This window comes from Bidens hawaiensis, unplaced genomic scaffold, assembly GCF_021521415.1.
Source record: "Bidens hawaiensis isolate Kalapana, Puna unplaced genomic scaffold, B.hawaiensis_p1.1 tig00040053_1, whole genome shotgun sequence".
Taxonomy (NCBI): Eukaryota; Viridiplantae; Streptophyta; class Magnoliopsida; order Asterales; family Asteraceae; genus Bidens; species Bidens hawaiensis.
Window position 1 is genome coordinate 105164 of NW_027497055.1, and position 22639 is coordinate 127802.

Genomic DNA, 22639 nt, shown 5'->3' on the forward strand with positions numbered 1-22639 from the left:
GGAGACACTACCTTTATGGTACTAAGTGTATCCTCTACACTGACCATAAAAGCCTTCAGCATATCTTTGATCAAAAGGAACTTAACATGAGGCAACGCCGATGGAACGAACTCATCAGCGATTACGATTGTGAGATCCGGTATCATCCTGGTAAGGCTAATGTGGTAGCCGATGCGCTCAGCCGAAGACCCTGCCAGCTTAACTGTATTTTGCCGCGCACGCATCTTCACTTTGCGCCGATTCAGAGCAATCTTGAATCACGCATTCGCGACGCGCAGCGCGCATCCATCAGTAATGGTAACCTTCGCGCCGAGTTAGCGTGTGGCGCGGAAGCACTCTTTGTCCCTAATCTGAGTGGAATTCTCTGCTATCTCAATCGCATCTGGATTCCCTTTGATGAGAATCTTCGCGCTGATATCCTGAGTGAAGCGCATATATCTCGGTATTCTGTTCATCCCGGCGTTGATAAGATGTACAAGGATTTGCGCATTACTTATTGGTGGCCCGGTATGAAGAAGGATATTGCTGTGTTCGTAGCTAGATGCCTGACTTGTTCTAAAGTAAAAGCTGAACACCAACGCCCATCTGGTTTGCTCGAACAACCAGAAATTCCTACCTGGAAATGGGAATGTGTAGCGATGGACTTTATTACCAAGTTACCTTTGACAGCAAGCAAACATGATAGCATTTGGGTAATAGTGGATCGATTGACTAAGTCTGCTCACTTCCTGCCCATTCGTGAAAACTACCGTGTTGAGCAACTCGCGCAGCTTTATGTCAAGGAAATTGTCTGCCGCCATGGTACTCCTTTGAGCATCATATCCGATCGCGATGGCCGTTTTATATCTCGCTTTTGGAAATCTCTCCAATCTGCGCTAGGAACTCGCTTGGACATGAGTACGGCATATCATCCTCAGACTGACGGTCAGTCTGAGCGAACTATTCAAACTCTTGAGGATATGCTCCGATCTTGTGTTCTTGATTTTGGAGGTAATTGGGATTCGCACCTGCCTTTGATCGAGTTCTCTTATAATAACAGCTATCATTCCAGTATTGGTATGGCCCCATTTGAAGCACTTTACGGTCGTAAGTGCCGCTCCCCGATTTGTTGGAGCGAGGTGGGAGAAGCTCAAATCACAGGACCCGAACTTGTTCAAGAGACAACCGATAAAATCGCCAAGATCCGTGATCATCTGCTGACTGCCAGAAGCCGACAGAAGAGTTACGCAGATCGTAGGCGAAAGCCTCTCGAATTTCAAGTTGGTGATCTTGTTCTCCTCAAAGTGTCGCCTTGGAAAGGTGTTGTCCGCTTTGGGAAGAAAGGTAAGCTTGCTCCTCGTTATGTTGGTCCATTCAAGATTCTCGCGCGTGTGGGAAAAGTTGCCTACAGACTTGACCTGCCGCCCGCGCTCAGTAATGTGCATCCAACGTTCCATGTATCCAATCTCAAGAAGTGTTTAGCCGACGAGAACCTTCACATTCCACTTGATGAAGTTCAAGTTGATGAAACTATGCATTTCGTTGAGAAGCCTGTTGAGATTATGGATCGCGAGGTAAAGCAAACCAAGCGCAGTCGTATCCCTATCGTGAAAGTTCGCTGGGAGTCCAAGCGCGGAGCCGAGTTTACATGGGAAAGGGAAGATCAAATGAAGATCAAGTACCCGCACCTGTTCTCTGCGCAACCTACTTCGAGATAAATTTCGGGACGAAATTTCTTAAAGTAGGGGAGACTGTGACATCTGCCCGATCCGACCCGACCCAGGTACCCGTTTCTCTGACCCGATCTCTTTCTTTTATGATTTAATATTTATTTATACTTATATTTTACTTTTAATAATAATATATATTTTCCTTCCCGCCTCTTCCTTCTCTCTTTCCGCCTTCTTTTCCCTCTTGTCGCCGTCCCGCCCTTACGCCTTGATTCCCTCTTTTTCTTCTAACTCTTTGCTTGTCCCTTGTTCCTTCCCGCCTAAGGTTGTCTGCGCAGCTCCACGCGCCAGACTCCCTTACAAGGAATCCTGCGTGAAGACCACCTGTTTCAGCGATACGCGAGACGAACTCTTCTCGCAGCGCGCTAAGAATTGTAATTCTTCTCGCAGCGCGCTAAGAACGGTAGTTCTTCCCGCGACGCGCTAAGAATTTGTAGTTCTTCTCGCAGCGCGCTAAGAATTGTAGTTCATCCCTCGACGCGCGAAGAATTATAGTTCTTCCCGCGGCGCGTTAGGAATTTTAGTTCCTCCCGCGGCGCGCTAAGAAATGTGATTCTTCCCGCGGCGCGCTTAGAAATGTAGTTCTTTCCGCGACGCGTTAAGGTTGGTTCCGTCTGCCTTCGCGCTCGCGCTCTCTTGACCTTCTGTGTCTGCCTTCGCGCCTTAGCCTTCTCGCGCTAAACCCTTTTGAGTTTTCTTCTGTGGAATCTAGCCGTTTGCTTTTGTGTTGTCTTATCTTTTGAGCTGTTGACCTAATCTGCTTTATGTCTGAAAAGTTACTTTCGGCGCAGCATGCGCGCCAACCCCATTGGTTGGCAGAAAAAGTGACTGACATTATCTTTTGAGATCTGCTTTTTCCATGCTTGACCTGTACCTTTATCTGAACCGCCCATGCCTTTTTCTGAATCCTGTCAGCCTTTTTCTCTTTTTCCCTGCTACCATATCTTTTGATATCTTTACTTTTCAGAACTTTTTACTGTTGATATCTTTTCTTTTACTTTTGGAAATCTTTTCTAGGGTTTGTGTCCCCTAGGGTTTGCCTATATATAGTATTATTTTCTTAACACTTCACACACTACACTTACTCTTGCTCTCTGCCGCCTCCCTCTCTGCCTCCGTCTTCCTCCGTTCTGCCCTGCTTTTCCGGTAATGTATATATATATATATAATAATTTACTTATTAATTATGCTAACTTATAATCAAGACTTAATACAAATCATTAAAACAATAATCTTGTTTATAGGTTAACTTGTACTTGTTTAAAGTTGGTTCTTGCTTTATCTTACACCGCATCATTTATCAAGTGAGTAATCTCGTACCTAATCCCTTTTTGCTTTTAATGTTTTGGGATGTTCATGTGTTCATACAAACTTAGAGTCTTAAACTTGTTTATGAGCTTTAGTCGCGCAGTATCCCATGTGTTGAGGACGTTTACTTGGCTGTTTATTTGTATGTGTGTATCATTAACCGCTTGTTCGGCCTATTCCGCAGTTCCGTTGGTACCATTAGATGAACACGGGAGACCTATCGTTTACGGTTTTCTTTGTTTACACTTGCACAGATGTTTTCTCGTTTTTATGCTCAATTGGGAGCATGGATTGAACTATGATCTATGAACTATCTTAGGCTTGATCACAATCTGATTACACCCTTGTTAAACTCTAGACATACACGTGTTGCGCGCAGATTTATGATTATCTATGTATTGTATTAAACTTGATTTCTCACCAACACGCAAGTGTTTGACGTTTATTTTAACACATGTTCAGGTTTGCAGTAGCTGCTTTGGAGCTTGTGGACACGTAGGACGTTTTTACTTTTGGACTTAGAATTAAAATGTATCAAGACAAGTTAATGTTGTTCGAATGTTATAATTTATAATATATTGATTTATGTTTGATTTATGTTCTTTATTTTCCCCGCTGCGCGTGCGCGATAAAATGTGTATAAATAAATATTGACACCCAATAGTGTCACGAGTAATGAAACAATATGTGGCGCCCCGATGTATAATCCGCCTTTGGTCGGGGTGTTACAATTTACATGTAAAGTTTCTTGCTTTTTTCATTTTCTTTGACCAGTTTTTGGTGGTTTTGAACTTTTGATTGTATCTTAGTTATTGCTTCTCTTTATGCAGATTCATTACCAGTGGATGGTTACTTGTGGTGGTTACATTTATTCTATGTGGTGTTTTTGTTATCATCAATAAGTAAGTTAATTATTGATTTAGTATTTCTTATTTGTCAAATAAAGTTTTGACCACTATGGCTAAAGTAGTATTATTGACTTGGGTGCATAATGCATGTTAGATATGTTACGAAGATTTTAAATAAGTTTTATAAACTTTAAGATTCCATGGCATGGAGGGAGTAGTCGAGTGTAGATTATGAAATGGAAAATTCCCAAAATAACCCATTTTGACCAATAAGTTCGACAAAATAGCTATGACTTTTTTCTTTTACAAAAGTATCAGTTGAATTTTCTTGTTTTTAGTTAAGAAATTGTTTTAGCCAACTAGGAATTTCCACATGGTACACCATGTTGCGCCAGCGCAGCAGATTTGACCTGGCGCAACAGGTTTTCATTTGGCGCGGGTGAATGGATCTGCTGCGCGAAGGAACACTTGCCGAGCACTGGTTGAATTGGAAATTTTTTAAAGTCAAGGCTGTTTTGTCAAACTCATTGATTAAGTTGTGCTTTACCTGGTCCCACTGGTTGGTTCAGCAGGGTATTGGTGGGGCCCGTGTCTTTCACTAATGGGTTCTCGTTATCACCAAAAATAGAAGAAGTTGCTAGCTTCCCTTGAGCAGAAAAGTAACTAGTTTGACTTTTGAGTTCAAGCCGACTAATTTAACTTTAAAATATGTAACAAAACCTTTCTTTTTCAAGAAAATCTTGAAAAAAAGTTACAAATTATATCTAATCAGCAATAAACTCCTTTTTTGATATTTGAAACAAAATACAAATGGTAATTAGTCATTTACATCTAAAAACTACCCAAAGTTTGTATAGCAAAAGTCAACCATACCCCAATGGTCTAAAAAAACTTTGATTCATGAATCTTGAAACAAGAAACTCATGAACTAATGTGTTTTTTTCTTTTTTTTTTTATTAGTGCAATAGCTGATACTTGTATGGCCATGGGACAATGGGTAGATAATCAACAAGCCGAAACCGCACTTAGCAACATTCTTCCATGTGTTGACCAACAAACCACTAATGCCACTTTGTACAAGAGCAAATTAGTGGTTAATGATATCGCCAATATCATAAACGGTTTCATAGGTTCCTTTGCAAATTCAAATGCACCTCCTGGTTGGAACTCTAATTACTATAACCAGTCGGGCCCGCTGGTGCCTTACGTTTGTTATCCGTACAACTCTCAGTTGCAAGAGCTGGAATGTCCTGACCACTTGGTTTCAATGGCAAATGCTGCTTCGGTATGTAACTTGAAGTCTTTTAATGTCGATTTGACTGATTAACAATTTATATGATTTTGGACTGTTTTTGTGCCATGGGAGAAACACCCATGTCTGCATTTGAAAGTTTTACCATAAGGACAAATCTTTTTTCAAAATCTTGATCCTATAGTAGTAACTTGTACGACGCACATCAAAAGTTGTCAAAATTCTGTTTTTAACATTGACTCAATCTCCAGGTCTGGCAGGACTACACTTGCAGCATATCAGAATTAGGATTCGGCACAAGCACCGGAAGACTGACACCGGACATGTATCAGCAACTGGTCAGTGCAGCTAATATAAGTTATGGTCTTCAACACTATGCGCCACCATTACTCAGCCTCCAAAACTGCAATTTTGTACGGCAAACGTTTAGAATAATAACCTCGGACCATTGTCCGCCGTTAAAAGATCATCTTAGAAAGGTGAATGCAGGTTTAGGTCTTGTATCTGTGGGTGTCATGCTGAGTCTTGCATTGTGGGTTGTATATGCAAACCGGCCTCAAAGCGAGCAAGTGATTTCATCAAAGTTTAAAGGTGGATGTAATGGTGATACTGTCGTTGATGTGTCATTGAACAATGATCATCAGGTTTAAAGGTGGATGTAATGGTGTTACTGTTGGAAAATTGGTTTTGGAAGCTTTAAGTAAAATGTGTTGTGTGTTGGTTGAAAATAGAAAATTTAAGTGAACTAAAAGTAGAAAATATAATGACATGCTTCAGCTTAAAAATCATTTCAATTTATTCATAAGAACATAAACACGCTAATTGATAATTACAAATACAATGTTCATTTGTATCCAAAGTAAGGTGAAATTTAATCTTTTAACTAAAGCTTGCAACTAACAAGTAAAATTTGAACTTATTTACGGGTTTAGAAACTAAAATACCCGTCAGTTATCCAAAACTGACATAATGTAATGCATGTTGAATATGTTAATACATCGTACAACATTCAAAGTTATAATAAATAAAAGGGATATTGGTTTTAAATACTCTAAACTTTGACACATCGGTAGATATCACTTCCACTTACGAAATGCCTTCCAACACTCCCAACTTTTAACGTATTTTCTTCTGCCACTCCCGGAGTAACGAGGCACTAACTACGTTAGTATTTTGGGTAAAAAATGTCATTTTTCAAAGTTCAAGGAATAAAATTAAATTTTTGTTTATTATTTGTTCCACCATCACCTAACCACCACCCACTTCCCTGCCGACAACCACCAACCACCACCGCCACTGACAACCACCACTGCTACTTACATTCATTAATCACCCCTCTTCTTTAGTGTTTGCAATCGAGTCATTAAAAAAACATACAGGAAACACCCCGAATCGATCCCACCCCACCGATCTTTCCGGTTCATCAACATCAACCCACCTACAACATTTTTCCTCCTTTTTTTCCTTAAAAACCACCTGCACCCCATCTCAGATTAACAAATAAACGATATCAATTTACGAAACACTGTAACTCAAATCATAAAAGAGGATTAAAAATTTCAGATCGGCCGGCCAATTACAAATCACGGAGGTTAGAGTTTCAGACGGGGTTGGGTAATAGACTGTTGTCGGTCGTTGCTTCCACGGTCGCCGGAGGTGGTTTATATATTTTTAATCTCTTTCAAGGTCCTCCCTTGGTGTTTGAACTGAACCTGTGACCTTCATTGCCGTCTAATGAATTGCTGGGTATGACGACGGCGAGGTGGCGGAACCCTAGTCGCCGCCACCCTCCTCTTTGCCTACATCCACCCATGTTGTTGTACTTGTACAAATCACCATCGTCCCAACCTTGCGATGTTACAGGATTTCGTCGAGGAACAAGGATTGATAAGATCGTCGCCAGAAATATTGCAGATTGTCGCCGGAAATATTGCAGACCGTCGCCGGAAAATATGGCAGACTGCCTCTTTCTCTCTCTATGATTGAAGTATCTCTCTCTCTGGTATGCTATTTGGTTATCTGATTTAAGTTTAAACAAATTAATTTTCTTTTTCACTCATTCAACTAATTTGAATAACATTTTTTGTCCAAAACACTAACTAGATTAGTGTTTCTTTAGACGGGGAGTGGTGCAGGAAAATATAGTGAAAGTTGGGAGTGGTGGACAACAAATCGAAAGTTGGAAGTGTTATTTACCAATTGGTCAAAGTTAAGAGTATTAAAAACCAATATCCATAAATAAAATTTTAAAGTTAGAACTTTAAAATTATTGGACAAAATGGCAAAACAGGTCATTTATGTTTTCATGGTTTTTCAATAGTCGTCATTTGGAAAATTTAATGACTGAAATCATATTCTGTGTTTCCAAAATGTTTCACGTTACGTCCTTTTCCACTAACTCGGTTAGATTTTTTCGTTAACTCTAATCACATGACCTGCACGTGAGGGTAAATCCGTAATTTCATGGTCCAACTCATTTCCCCCTTTTATTGTAGTCATATGTGTCGCTCTCACGTCGCTCCCCACCCCCGCTACCAGATAATTTTTATTGGTTTAAACTACGGATACCTTAAATGGGTCATAAAAACTCCTTTCCCCTATTCTCACATCCTAAAGCATCGAACAATCTTTTCACCGCAATCACTTCTCCGGTCAAATTCACTTGCGGGTCTATTCGATTCTCATCATCAATTACCCTATTGATTTGTACAGTTCACATCGATCGATTGCAAAGAACATTTAACCCTAATCATTCACTCATCTTTGATTTGTTGTCTTCATGAATTTAGTTTTTAAACGAAACCCTGAAGGTTAATAATTTCCATTCGAGTGAGTTTTTTCTATTTGCGATTGAAATCAAGTAAAATAAGGGTATTGAATAATGTAGGCATACCAACTGCTCAATGAATATCAAACCTGGATACCAACAACAACATGAACATGGGATCATTACCATAGTTTCAATTAGTTTACGCTTCAATCCAATTTTGAAGACGAACCCTACTCAAGGTTATCATCCTCAGCTATAGCAGGTCGGTTGTTTGTTTATGTTCCATCTGCTTTGAATAATAATTGATCTGAAGATGATGAATGCTTTAATTTTCATTCAATATTTTTCATTTGTTTTGCATATCGAATCTTTGTTAATTTGAAATTTTCTTGCATATATGATGTAAGGTTCTTTTAAGCTTTGATATGCTATACACAATTAAAGTTTATTAGTTTACTTTTCAAAGTACAACTTCTAACATCATTTTACAGAGTATTATTTGTATCATATGTGTTGTCTTATTTTGAACAACCATGTCTCATACTATAGCTTAATGAGTTTTTTAAATGGTATTTTCTGAATCGAACCATAATCACCATCTTTGTAAAATGGCCTCATTTTCAGCACCGTCTTGACCGTGCATAACCCAACCATTGGTTTTGTCTTGCATATTAGTTGCTATTTTTCTGAAAATATGATAGTAATCATTATTGAATAATACTTGGGAACTTAAAATATGACTAACGATTGCAATTTTTTTAACAGCTAACTTGGATCATTGGCGGCTCGCTGGCCCACAAGCTCATCTCCATTCCTCGAATACCGGATACTACCCTCAAGAGGAAACCCACCATAGGTGAGAAAACCCCGTGACCCAACCTAAAACCCCTATTTTTTTTTGTCACGGGTAGGACTTGAACCCAAGACGCCCTCCTTTTTAATTTGAAGTCTTTGAGTAGTATTGAGTAGGAGGTTGATATTTGTTTGTTATATAGTTATATAACCGTGTAGTACATAATGTTGTCGCCATTTACAAACGTTAACGCACCTCAATCTTCACGAAAAAGGTCCGTCCGAACTCAGATTTGATATGTATGTTATGGATTATAGGTGCGCATCATTCGTTTTGCAGTCTTAACCAAATTAGAGCTGAACTTAAACTTTACAAAACAAGTTGTTCTTTTCCTTTAATTGACCTGAGCAGATTGCCCCCGACCCATTTATTTCTAAGCATGTAGATAACAATTTTTAAATGTACAAATTTGCCCTTTCATGAGCTGTTCTTTGTTTTTTAATGGGCTTGAACAGGTTACCCCAGACCATTTGTTTTTTTAAACGTAGAAACCTTCATACCCACAATTTTTAGTAAAGATTTCTAAAAACAAATATGGTTTTAAACATGAAGCCCCACATTTTTTGGTTAAGAGTTTTAAAAACCGATCGGTTATTTGTTTGATTCGGTTAGTTCGTTACACTGTTGGGTTTTCAGCCTTAACCAAAACTAAACCGAGCTGAACTTGAACTTTAACAAATGAGATTTTTTAATGGGCTTGACTGATTGACCTTGGCATGTTTGTTTTAAACATGCAGATAACAAATTTCAAACGTTCAAAACTGCCCTTTCGTAAACTGCTATTTTTTATGGCCCGTTTAATTTCATATTGTGCTGGTTTTTTAGATGAGTTATTTAGGGATTCGGATTATGATCCTAACGAACCGATATTGAAGCAGTTGTATGAGGTTTGAGAGGGATTGCGCTTAAATGTTTGGTATATTGAAGAAGCGATTAATAGAAATGTATCACGCGCACATATTTATGTGAGAAATATTTTCTTGTGTGGTTTCTTATTTCTTCTTCATTTTATTATTGTTGAATAATTTGTAATTTGGATATAGGTTGACCCGTTATCTTCTGCAAGTTCGGATACATTTTTGAACCTTAGTGATGTTATGCGTCGACTCTGTGAGCCGTTTTTGGATACAAATATAACCAAGAAGACAAAATTTATCATAAGTATGTGTTTTATGGTTCTCATTTGGATTTCATGTAAGATTCTTTAACGACTGTAAATTACATGTGAGTATATTTTTATCATTAGTATTATATTGACTGTCGGTTTCAACTTTGCACAGAATTAACAGCCCTTCATGCATCTTCTGAGAAAGTTACTGAGTGGCTGAACAAAAATAACCCAAATCAACGTGAATCTACAAACTAATCTTTTATTTGTGAATGATTCTTTATGACTGCATGGGTTCTTAATTTGAGGTTGCTAAAAGCTTTGTCATAATTCAAGCATCTTGTGAAGGTAGCACATACTCAAATAATATTCATTAGTACATTAGTTATTGATTATTGAAATAAATCAAATAATATTAGTATATATGCAGGGCATTATAAGATTTGAGGATAATCTTGCAACCTTAAAAACCATGCAAGAACAAACACTTTTACCTCGACTAGAACATGACATTGCTCGACTAGAGAAGGAAATTGAAACATTTACCCTAGAGAAACTATGTTATGAAGCTCATATGTTGAGGGTAAAACATTCTTTTCATTGTTCAACCTAGCTTAATGTATTTATACATGTGTTTACATATTATAGGATGGAGCGTTATCTTTTGATCAGTTAAAGTGGTTTTGTTGGTACATCGTATATGCGGTTTTAAAATGCCTTTACCTTAATCTTGTCCTATGGAATTTGCATGTATACCTAAACATTTTGTGGAAGATGTCATGGAATTGCTGATTTCACAAGCGTTGGATGGTGTCACATTGGTAAAAAAATATTAATATATGTTTGCTTTTTTTTTTAGCATTGTATAACTGTTGCTTTATGCAGTTAATCTATCTTTATTTGGTGGGGTGATTTTATGAATTTCATTAGTATGTTCATAGCAAGTCCAGAGTACATTTAAGAATCCGTATTTAAGAGCAAAGATGGTTGAAATACTTAACAGTCGGATGCCATGTAGGAGGTACTTTATATTCTATTATCTTTGATACTTTTATTTTTTATTTATGATTTTTACATTTTTGTATTTGCAGTGGCACATTGTTGGTCATAAGTACACTTTTTGAGGGGCACCAACTATTCGTCCAGCATCTCATGAGAAATCTTTTTGAAACTTTATGCCGATATCGAGTTCACGGGCTCCCACACTCGGGTGATCTTTCTACAATAATAATTTTATTTTGGTGGGCATTATTACCGAGCAAATAATTCACACGTTTTGACTGTTGTGCAGTTCTTTGACTATGACAAAACTAATATGGCATAACATTTCTGAGCACATGTACGAGTTTTTATTAGATGTCTGTTGTTTCTATTATTGTTCAAAATATAATTATTAGCGTAAACAACTAATATATATATATATATATATATATATATATATATATATATATGGTAAGGATCCTAAGAGAACCCTTTGCAAATTAAGAACTTTGAGAACCATTTTGGACAACTAAAAACACATTTAAAAAAAATATTTAAAAAAAATCATAAAACAAAAAATAATAAAAATTTTAAAAAAGTAAAAAAAAAACAAAATTCTTATATTTCATTCCGGTTTCAATAAAAAAAATACAAAAAAATAAAAAAAAACGTCGTATTATACACATATGTATAATTTTATATAATCTTTAGTTACGTAATATACACATATGTATAGTATCATTTATCTTAAATTATACACATGTGTACAAAAAAAACATGTAAATATACATATGTATGTATATATTATACATATGTGTATATAATTTAGCTAAACCGAGTTTTATTTTTTTTTATGAAACCGGGATGATAAAATAAGAATTTTGGTTTTTATACTTTTTTGATTTTTGTGTTTATTTTCATTTTATGATTTATTTTATTTTTGGGTTTTTTGTGGTCAAAATGATTCTCATAATTCTCAATTTCAAAAAGATTCTCTCATGATCCTGATCTTTTATATATATATATATATATATTAATATATATATTAATCATTTTGCAATATTAGTTTAATGATTTGTTTTATTTTTAAATCAAGTTTGGTTTGATTTAATATATATACATATATATAATCAAACCAAACTTGATTTAAAAATAAAACAAATCATTAAACTAATATTGCAAAATGATTAAAAACAAAGTACCTGAATAAACCCGCGTAATACGCGGGCTAAAAGCTAGTTATATATAAGCCAAATCTCTCTCTCTCTCTCACACACACATCCACCATCGTCCTCCCTATTACTACAACCTAATTAATTTGTAAACCCTAATCTTAAATTGGGGGTTTTCAGCTAGAGGTCCCAACTTCACCGGAAAAGATGAAACGAAGCCCGTATAGGATCCAGTGATAACTTATGATGCCACAATTGTAATATTCAAGCTCCCCAACCCTTCCGATTAAAAAAATACCTGCAACCCTTATTCACGTACCAAAGCCGGCCATCACCGTCGTGTAAAAAATCAGGTATCTCTCTCTCTCTCTAAATCCAATAAAACTCCATTGCTCTCTTTCTTCTTCTCCGGCGAAGCACCACCGCATATAAAACGGCGAGGAGTACTGATGTAGAAGAGTTCCGACAACATAGATGGCCACCTGGACACCGCAACATCTTCGTATCAAAAGTTTTTTCCTCTGTTCCGAAAGAGAAGGGTAAATCATATCTGAGATTCTGAGGTTTGTAACAAAAAATGCAGCCAGTGTGCATTGCTTGAGCCACTCTCTGTTTTCGCAAGACCGATTTTGACTTGTGACGGCTTTTGAGCAGAACCATAAATCAAGAATTGAGGAGTGAAAGGTAGATTAGTTAAAGAAAGTGTAAATTCCAAGTTAAAACGGTGGGGGTGGTAATAGCAGTCGCATACGGTGGGGTTGGGGGGGGGGGTTAGTTGGTCGGATGCGGTGGTAGGGGTCTGGTTATGCTAGTGGTGGAGAGAGAGAGAGAGAGAGAGAGAGAGAGAGGATAATCAGGTGATTCCGGCGACAGGGGCTGTGGTGTAGGATCTGAAAGATGGCAGTGATGGTGGCCTTGAACTGGAAAATCATGGTTGGGAGTGTGTGTGTGGGGAGGGAGGGAGAGGGAGAGGGAGAGGGAGAGTTATATACATTTTAATTTTTAATTTTAAATTATTAAATGTGTAGTAAAGTTAAAATATTACCCTCATGTGCAAGGCACATGACCAAATTTAACAAAAAAAATTAACTGGGTTAGTACCAAAGGACGTAACATGAACATAATTTGAAACATGATATATGTTTGTGTCATTAAGTTTACCAAAGAACGTCTAATGAAAAAACGTGCAAACATAAATGACATGTTTTGCCATTTTATCAAATTACTAATATATTAAAAATAAGCTTGAATTCAATAAAAATTAGAATTAAGGCATTACTTAAAATATTTAATAAAGTTTAGGTAGAGTATAAAATCAATTTTCAAGTTATATGACCTCAAATATGTTTTCAACCACATGATATCACAGAAATTATATATACACGTAAAATAACCAGCAAAACAATAACAAGTAACCAAGAAGTACCTAATAGGTATAGGCATATGATTTTACAACCAAGCACATGATAGTGACTATCAAAATGCACCCCAAACTGACTAGTTGTTAGGTGAATTATACGAACATGTTTGTGTAAATATGCATCTAGCATACATACATACATCACCATGGAGTAGCTTTTTTTTTTTCAGGAATCCTAAAGGACCAAAAGTACACTTACACCAAATACACTATAGTCATTCGTTCCTCTGATCAGATAGAATATTGACATTGTCATATTATATCACATCATCATCGATTTTAGCCATGTATTGTATGTCCCCCAAATTCACTTGCTTTTGCACACCAACCATATTTCCACTTAAATCAGCTCCAACTTCTTTTTGGCCTGAAAATAGTTTTCAATAAAACCATTACAAAAATTCCAAATCCCTCATAAAACAAATCTTTCTCTTCAATTAATCATATTTCTTTTCTTTCATGAGTTTAAACTATTATCTCATTTCCACCTAACAATTACACAATCTTTAAAAGTTGAGGTTTATGAAAATACTTCCGGTTCTTTTGCTGAGACCGCCAATAACAAGCAAGCGCCCCAAACAAACAGCTAGCAACCGCGATCGCCAAAGCAGCCCCCACAGGAACCACAAGTGCATTTGTTTGTAACGCTTCTTCCGAAACAACATTGTTTTTCATCTGAATATGTTGTTTGTCTTTCTCCTTGTACAAGGACGCCAACATGTTCCCATAATAATTACTTATGAACTTGTACACCTCATCACGGTCCCACTCAATCGAGCTGCTTTCCTCATTTTGATTAACGTTTTTGTAGCATGTCGGGCAGAGGTGTTTTGTTGGCCAAATTGATTTTGGGAATTTTGGGTCACCGGTTTTAAAAGATTCTTCGGTTTCTTTTAGTCTCATGTTGACTTCGTTATGCGCAGTCCATAACCACAGTGCAAAGTCACATGTGCTACTGAATGGAGTAGAAACCCTGAAATTCCAAGTTACAATTAAAAAAAATTGCAAAAAAATAAAACTGTGAAAGATTTATGAAATTTTATTTATTCTTACTTTGAGCACATGTTGTAAAAATGTTGACGGCATTCTTCACAGATGAAAAAATGGTGGATAAAATCACAGGTAGTTGTAAACGCCGTTTGACTTTCTCCATCTTCAACTCTGACCGAGAGGGAATGTAACAAAACCCATAAACCGCAACTGCAATATCCCAAAACTAGTAAATATTAGACGGGTTATATAAACCTGTAATACTATTCTTTGTATCATCATCATCATCATCATCATCATCATCATCATCATCATCGCACTCAGTATATCCCACCAATAGCAAAGCTATGGTAGGGTCTGAGGAGGGTAAGATGTAGACAGCCTTACCTCTACCCCATAAGGATAGAGAGGCTGCTTCCGGTGAGACCCCCGGCTCGATAGTAGTTTTGCATCAAGCCTTGGACATAAGGCACATAGTACTCAATCATCGGGACACCGGCTGATCGGTGCATGTACCCTTGTCTTTCGGCTATCAACGCCACTACATGATGCCTGATTAACCGTCCGTCACTTTTAACGTTATTTTCACGAGATTAGTAAAATAACGTCAAAATTAGTGCAATTTCACTTTTGCCCACCCGAGGGTTCACACATATATACATCATATGTGCGCACCGCAAGCAGGGCTTAATACTATTCTTTGTATATACAGATTAATATACCTGAAGCCCCTGGTTTCATTCTTGCTGCCACGACAAAACATCTACATTAATAAACCAAGAGCAAAAGAAAATTAATTTATAATTTATTTAGTGATCATGAGATTTATACGAAAGAAAGAATCACTAACATTTATTTAAGAGTTATTGCCTGCTTTTCTAAAACTAAACCAGTGGTCCTTACGGTTCAGTTAAACGTAACACAGATTGTCCTTGGAGAGGATGGAGGTTAACTTTTCTGTAAAATTTCAATGAAATGACCAAAATACCTATTATTAAACAAATTAAGTTTTTAATATATCCACTTCAATGACAATCAGTGTATTATGGTCATTTCGTTGAAATTTAACACAAAACCTAGCCTCCATCCAACAAGGGTGATTCAGTAGGCCTGTAAACAAACCGAATGTTCAGTTAATCTTTCGTGAACCGTTTGTGGAAAGTTTGTTTGTTTAATAAACGAACAAACATTAACTAAAAATTTTTGTTCATTTATTTAAACAACGAACCTGGCTCGCTCATTAATTTTTGTTCTTTAGTTTACGTTTAAGTTCACTCTTTTAGACTTTTACGTATGTTAAAAGATATTCATTTAACTTTTTTCAACCCATTACAACCTAATCTAGTTTTAGTAACTTTTTAGATCCAACATATTGTTCTTCACATCACTTTTAACTTGTCTTGGCTCGGTTTCGTTCATCTATATTTAGTTATGTCCGTTCGTGACCATTCGTTTATATTCTTGACAAATGAACATAAAAACCATGAATAGGTTCATTTTTTGAACAAATAAACATGAACAAAAAAAACGTTCGTTTAATTGTTCGTGTCCAATCGTATGTTCGGTTTAAGTTAAACGAACGAACACGAATATGCCCCATTCATGTTCGTTCGGTCTATTTACAAGCCTAACTATATGTGTTACGTTTGAGCGACCAGGATGGACTACTGGTGTAATTTTAAAGGTGGAGAGACTATACATGCAATATGCGCAAACCACAAGGACCATTTGTGTATTTAACTCATTATATAAATAGAAAAGAAAGATGAAACTTACCCAATATCCGCGAGGAAGTTCTTTTCCGCATATGTGAAATTTACCAATAGGCTCATGTTCGGTGTTATTTTTTGATTCATGTTTGTCTACTAGCCACTTATTTGAAGGGTATAAATCATCAAAGTTAATAAGTATATCAGCACTTCCCCTTCGACACCTAGAGTTAAGTAATTTAAATAGAATTAAACATATAACAAACAACACTGAAGATCTCAATAGCCGTGTAACGAACCGAAAGCTCAGTTAACATGCCATGAACCGCAATGGGAAGTTTGTTTATGTTCGCTTATTTATAAACAAACAAACATGAACAAAAAACTTTATTCATTAAGTTAAACAAACGAGCAGACACACGTCTCGTTTGTTCATTTAGGTTTGTGTTAAAATTCATTCATTTTTGTTTGTTAGATTTCGTGTGTTTAACTTCGTTAGTTTACGTCCGTTAATATATCCATTTAGAATACCTTGGCCATTACAAGTTAACCTAGTTTTAATAACTTTTTAGGGCCAACAAATTGTGTTTCAAATTACTTATAACTTATAACTATTTTAGCTCGGTTATGCTTGTTCAATTATGTTCAGTTATGTGTGTTCCTTTACTTACGCGAACAATTCGCTATACACGAACATGTTCACTTACTTAACAAACGAACAAAAACAAGAAAACCATGTCCGTTTAATTGCTCGTGTTTGCTCGTATGTTTGGTTAAAGTTAAACGAACGAAGACGAACATGCTTCGTTCGTGTTCATTCGGTTCGTTTACATGCCAAAATCTCAAGTATGAAATGAAGAAAGTGGGATGAACCTTCTAGAAGGATGATGAGCCACTATTAGTTGCATGAACTTTATAAGTATAGCTCGTGTATCTGGTTTAATCATCTGTTAAAACATACGAATATAATTAAGACATTAATATGCAATAATAAACATAAAGAATGAATAATGGACACTCACCTTATGTTCTACAATAAGGTCAAAGGCGAAGGCTGTAGCCTCTTCAACATCATATATAGCACGTGCAATCTAACTCGCAAAAAAATAATTTATAAAGTTAATTAACTTTATACTAGTCACAGATTATAAAACGTCTATAAACTGCAAAATATTCTTTGAAGTTTGAAAAACCTGTTCAGAGTCCGACATGTTTGAATGAAGCAGATGATCATTTTCATATTTCTCATCTTCGAGGCTATACGAGCTACAATATACAAAAGCAATATCAACTATATGTGTCAATGTTAATAGATATTGAAAATAATCAAGCAAAATACCTTCCCAATTGCTTATTAATCCATTTAAGCAAGCGCTCAGCGGTTCTACCATCATCAATATAACGGATTTCACTTTTATCATTTTTTCCATCCCAACTGCCGCCGACAAATTTAGAAGGCGGCCCCCAAAATAGCGACGGGTAGTTACTAACAGAAAATTTATCACAGAGCTTAATGTTTATCTGTGCTGCCAAACATGAATAAACACTTAGCAAAAACATATAACTTTCAGAAGGATTATCAAAATGCATGCAACGTTACCTTATTTGCACAATCTACACGTGTCATTAATATAGTCCCTGGATGTACAGCATCAGCTCCATTGAATAGCCTAGCAACTTTTTCATATTGAGGCTGCAAAAGTGATAAAGCAATAAGCAATGTAAAAATAAACATATGTGCAGTCATTGTGAATGAAATATATAAATACCTTGTAGTTTCTGCAAGCTGGACACCTACAAAGAGTAAATGATCAAACTAAATTAGAGCTATATATCATGATATCATCAAAGCAGATATTTATCTATACTATATATAATACACCAAACAAGGGCAAATTAAGACACTCATTTTTAAGTAATTTACAACACTTAAAGTATAAGGTACATGTGTTAGTAAGGGTAAACATGTCTTTTAAACACAATTCATTCAAATTACAAGTTTGGTCCCTCATCTTTAACCATATTACGTTTTTAATTTAAGTTGTAAACTAACTTCCCACCCATGATTTTTAATCGACTATAGGCTTTTCATACGTTAATATTTTTATAAACAAATTGCACCATAAAAACGAGCATTTTATTCTCTTTTATTTGGATATGATATTGTTGTAATTTTTTTTCATTTTAAATAAATTAATATGTTACGTAGGGGTGTTCAGTGTCGGTTTTGATGGTTTTTAAGTTAAACTTATGAGTCCAACCGTTAATACTGATTTTTTGTTGTCCAAAATCAAACTCAACCATTGAAAGTTGAAACCGAATCGTAACTAACGGTCTGGTTCCAGTTTGGTTTCACAGTTCAAACTTTAATAATAAATTTAGTTTAAAATAATTAATAATTTAACTGTACCGTCAATTTTAACTAAAAACCAACATAATATGATACTTGAGATGATCATAAATAAAAAATGATAATTTTAGCCACATAAATGGTAAATATTAATGGAAGATCTAAGACGTGAAATAAGAACAACAAATATTACAAAAGGAATCATATTGCAATTAGGTTAATTTACAGTCTTTTCTGTTTTCATATGGCCGGTTGCCGATATAAACCAATGACCGACTTAAACGATTTCAAGGTTTTAACCGAACCATAAACACTTATATTTGTACGTGATTAGCAGGTTCAAACACCCGCTGCATCGTGCGGGCACCCGTCTAGTCAAAATGTATGAATGAAAGTATGTCAGTTACCAGATGTATATTTTTCTGCAAGATTGTAGCACTACAGCTCTTACAATTGACTGATATTCTATAAGGTATTTATATATTTTTTTTACTGCAACCATTTATTATTACAGTCAAAGCAGATATTAAGCAATATTGTATGTATGCCAGTAAGACCACTCTCATTCACAACCCAACCCAACTAAACTATTCATTAAAAAACTAATAATTTCTCTCTTCCACCTACACAACCAACCAAACCACAATTTTTCACTCCCATTAACAACCCAACCAAATATTTTTTTAATAGTAGAATATAATTCATATTTTAACATAAAATAAAAATAATAAGGTTAAAAATTAAAAATAAAAAGTAGATTCAAATTAAATTAAATTAAATTAACATTAAAATTTAATAAGAAAAGGAGTGCAATACGGAAATGGATTTGGATTAGTTGTTTTAATTTAATTTTGTTTAGTTAAGATATCTAAGTTTAATTATGATATTATAACTTAATTATGTATTAAATTTAATTTATGTTCTATTCTTCAAATATGCCACAAATATGCCACGTAGTCAATATATATATTAAAAAAATAGCCAACCCAAGCAAATGGTTGTTCGCTGCACCGAACGGTTCGGAGATTTTAAATGATTTTTTAATCTCTTTTATTGCTTTTTGGCCAACCGACCCTCACTTTGGTTGCCAATGGGGATAGCCTAATGCTCTTACAGTTGAATGATATTCTATTTGGTGACCAACAAACTGTCCCTAAAACACAGATACAGGAATAAATACATTTTGACTTGAGTGACACCATTGTTTTCCATAAAAAAGGCTTACAGTAGTAGTGTAGTACAGTTTCCTGCAACTTTACATATATAACCAAACCAAACAAACTAAATCCATATGTTTTTTGACTTCTAGCTTCATCCTTTCCATATACAAGAAACTTTTGAATCAAAGCTATCTAAATCCAGTTAATTCACTACAAATTTTATCTGAATTCAAGGCCTTTCCAAGTAACATCACATAAATGCATCTTAATTTACAGTAATCATTACAAATACAGACAGAATTCATTTAAATGTTTAAATAAAAAATAAATAAAATAATAAATAAAACCAGGTTTTGGATATTAATCTAGCAGAGGATAGTTCAGAGTGAATATAATATATATATATATATAATCAAAAACATCTCAGAATCACTCACTAACAAAAGATCTAACTTAACAAACCCTGGAAATTAAGAGAACAGAACCTAACAGTGCGACAAAACCAAATTAGAATTATATATCATTCAATACAGATATTTATCAAAATGTATATATAACAGTATGTCAGATATCCAAAATGCATATTCTTTTCTGCAAGACAGCAGCCCTTAAGATTGGCTGGTATTCTAGTAGAAACTGTCCCTAAAACACAGATACAGGAATAATAAATACGTTTTGACTTGAGTGACAACATTGTTTTCCAAAAATGGCTTTCAGTAGTACAGTCTCCTCCAATTTTACATATATAACCAAACAAACTAAATCCATACATATGGTATGCCTCTTCATCTCTTTGACTTCTAGCTTCATATTTTCCACATAGAGGTAACATTTGAATTTTAGCTATCAAATTTTATCTGAATTTAATACTCCATCTTATAGGGAAAAACTACATAAATGCATCTGAATTTACAGTAATCATCACAAATACAGACAAAATTCATTTAAATGTTAAAATATAATACTGTAATTAATAATTTAAAAAAAAAATATTCTAACTTCGTTTTTTCCACATACAGGTAACTTTTGAATCATAACTCTATCTGAATGAAATTAACTACAACTTTTGTATGAATTGAACATAAAAAATGACATAAATGCATCTGAATTTACAGTAATCATCACAAATACAGAAAAAAAAATCATTTAAACTCTAAAAATAAAATAAATAAATAAATAAAAGTAGTTCATGATCTAGGTTTAGGATATTAATAATTAATCTAATAGACAGTGAATAATATATCATATACAATGAAAATGAGTAACTTAACAAAAACCCTAGAAGTAATAATAACTGACCAGTGGGCGAAGAACTCAACAATGGCGTAAGAAGCAGGAGTGTCCTTGAGAAGTTCATCGAAGTTAGTGGCGTTCAAATCCACCGCGTAATCAGGTTGATCTGCACCGCCGCCCGAGATGGCGCGTAACAGCGATCGAGATCCAGCCGTCGGATTAGAACTAATCAGCAAAGCCGGTTGGAATAATAATAATATTAATATGAGGTTCCGGAGAAGCAAGTGTGACCTCATGAGGTTAAATTAAAGAGTGAGGGAGAGATGATCGGAGAAATTGGTTCACCGGTGAAAATGGCAAGTAAAGTAAAAGGGGTTTTGGTTTAGGATGAAGAATATTATTATTTATATGTTTTGTTTTGGTGATTTAGATAATCTAGAACCATCAAATTCAAGTGCAACTACAACTAGGATTCATGACTCGCACACACCGTGATATATTCGTAAGTCACGCGTTGACGTGATAGAAATTCGATTCGTACCGGTATTTATGGTTACTATAATGACTAATTATAACAAAGTTAGTTGAGGCCGGAACATTAAAAACCCAAGAAAATAAACTCCGTAAAACTGTTCAATTAATCGCACACGCGAATTACAAAACATGCATAATTAAAAATAAAAATGAAAAAAAAAATATAATTGATTTAGTTAGATGATAAAGAAACATCACAACTACTTTGGATATTACAAACCTTTAGTATTTAAATGTAAACTAGACAGGGCATTAGGCTTGTAAACAAACCAAGTTTTCTTGTACGTGTTCGTGAGTGTGTTCATATTCATTATGTTTGTTCGTTAACAGTATAAACGGTTACAAACAAGCAAAACCGCGCGAAAACCATTTATAATTATATAAAGCTAGACTATATTGTAATAACTTAAAAAAAAGTATAAATATAAATGAACGTAAACCAACAAACATAAGTGAACGAGATATGTGTTTATGTCTGTTCATTTATTAAAACTTTCATTCGGTTCGTTTATAAGCCAAGGGGCATTAATGTCAAATGAAGTGTTAGAACTTCCATTCGGTTCGTTTACAAGCCAAGGGGCATTGATGTCAAATGAAGTGTTAGAAACTTAATACACCACCACATACTTAAATGCAAGAACAAGGTCTCCATATATGAATCAAAATCCTCATCTTGACATATTCGAGTGACACTCTAACTAATTTCTTTGGAGTGAATGGAACATTTTCAGAACAATTTATTATTATTATTATTATTATTATTATTATTATTATTGTGTCATTATTTTCTGAGAAATCCAATTGTTTTGAAGGGTTTCTGCATTCAGTTGCAGCCCCCAAAGTGGACTCGGTGAGCAACCGATCAACTAAAAACACCAACGAAATGATCTCCCATAACAACACCGCCCGCCGATTATTTCAATACCCTGAAATCACATGGTAAGGCAAATTAAAAGATATACATATACCACACTATAAGCAAGCTACGATAAATACCATCGATTATAATAATATTTCTTTTGTTTGTTTTCCACTCTTCATTTCTATTTCTCTTTCTATTTCTTTAAAACTAGAGAATTCCATTTCTCTTTAAAACAAAGAGAAATCCATTTCTCAGCAGCCTCCTCGTCTCCGGCCACCACCCCGTCTCCGGCCACCACCCCATCTCCGGCCGCCACCTCGTCTCCAAGTCTGCAACCGCCACCTCGTCTCCGCCGTTCGCAGTGGTGAACACAGAGATGG

General features: G+C 35.4%; 2 protein-coding genes and 1 pseudogene across 3 annotated transcripts in view; 2 read left to right on the forward strand and 1 right to left on the reverse strand.

The window, feature by feature from the left end:
- Positions 1-4837, forward strand: part of LOC143591775 (uncharacterized) — an 85631-nt gene extending 80794 nt beyond the window's left edge. The window contains exon 7 of the mRNA XM_077071877.1: positions 4826-4837. Coding sequence (XP_076927992.1) covers positions 4826-4837 — 12 coding nt within the window. The remainder of the gene's footprint in view (positions 1-4825) is intronic.
- Positions 3806-12238, forward strand: LOC143591776 (putative ubiquitin conjugation factor E4; annotated as a pseudogene).
- A 1285-nt stretch (positions 12239-13523) lies between these two features.
- On the reverse strand, positions 13524-21240 carry LOC143591774 (sulfhydryl oxidase 2-like). Of its 2 annotated transcripts, XM_077071876.1 has the most exons (12): positions 20930-21240; positions 17890-17914; positions 17721-17813; positions 17460-17641; positions 17314-17386; positions 17143-17211; positions 16994-17067; positions 16188-16344; positions 15134-15174; positions 14475-14621; positions 13954-14394; positions 13524-13788 (listed from the first exon to the last, which is right to left on the reverse strand). In XM_077071876.1, exons 1-12 carry the CDS (start codon positions 21157-21159, stop codon positions 13767-13769), a joined length of 1554 nt encoding a protein of 517 aa, XP_076927991.1. In that variant the 5' UTR covers positions 21160-21240; the 3' UTR covers positions 13524-13766. The 2 variants fall into 2 exon arrangements, with proteins under 2 accessions (XP_076927991.1, XP_076927990.1); XM_077071875.1 differs by lacking the exon at positions 13524-13788 and having other exon boundaries at positions 13813-14394; positions 20930-21237.
- Between the last annotated feature and the right edge of the window lie 1399 nt (positions 21241-22639).

What these genes read in the sequence shown, in the direction of transcription:
- LOC143591774 (XM_077071875.1), bottom strand. Translation starts at nt 21,159, where the DNA reads ATGAGGTCACACTTGCTTCTCCGGAACCTCATATTAATATTATTATTA. An exon ending in ACCTTATTGTAGAACATAAG is followed by an intron (nt 17,068 to 17,142) that starts GTGAGTGTCCAT and finishes ATGTTTTAACAG; the next exon opens with ATGATTAAACCAGATACACG. An exon ending in AATGAAACCAGGGGCTTCAG is followed by an intron (nt 14,622 to 15,133) that starts GTATATTAATCT and finishes GGGATATTGCAG; the next exon opens with TTGCGGTTTATGGGTTTTGT.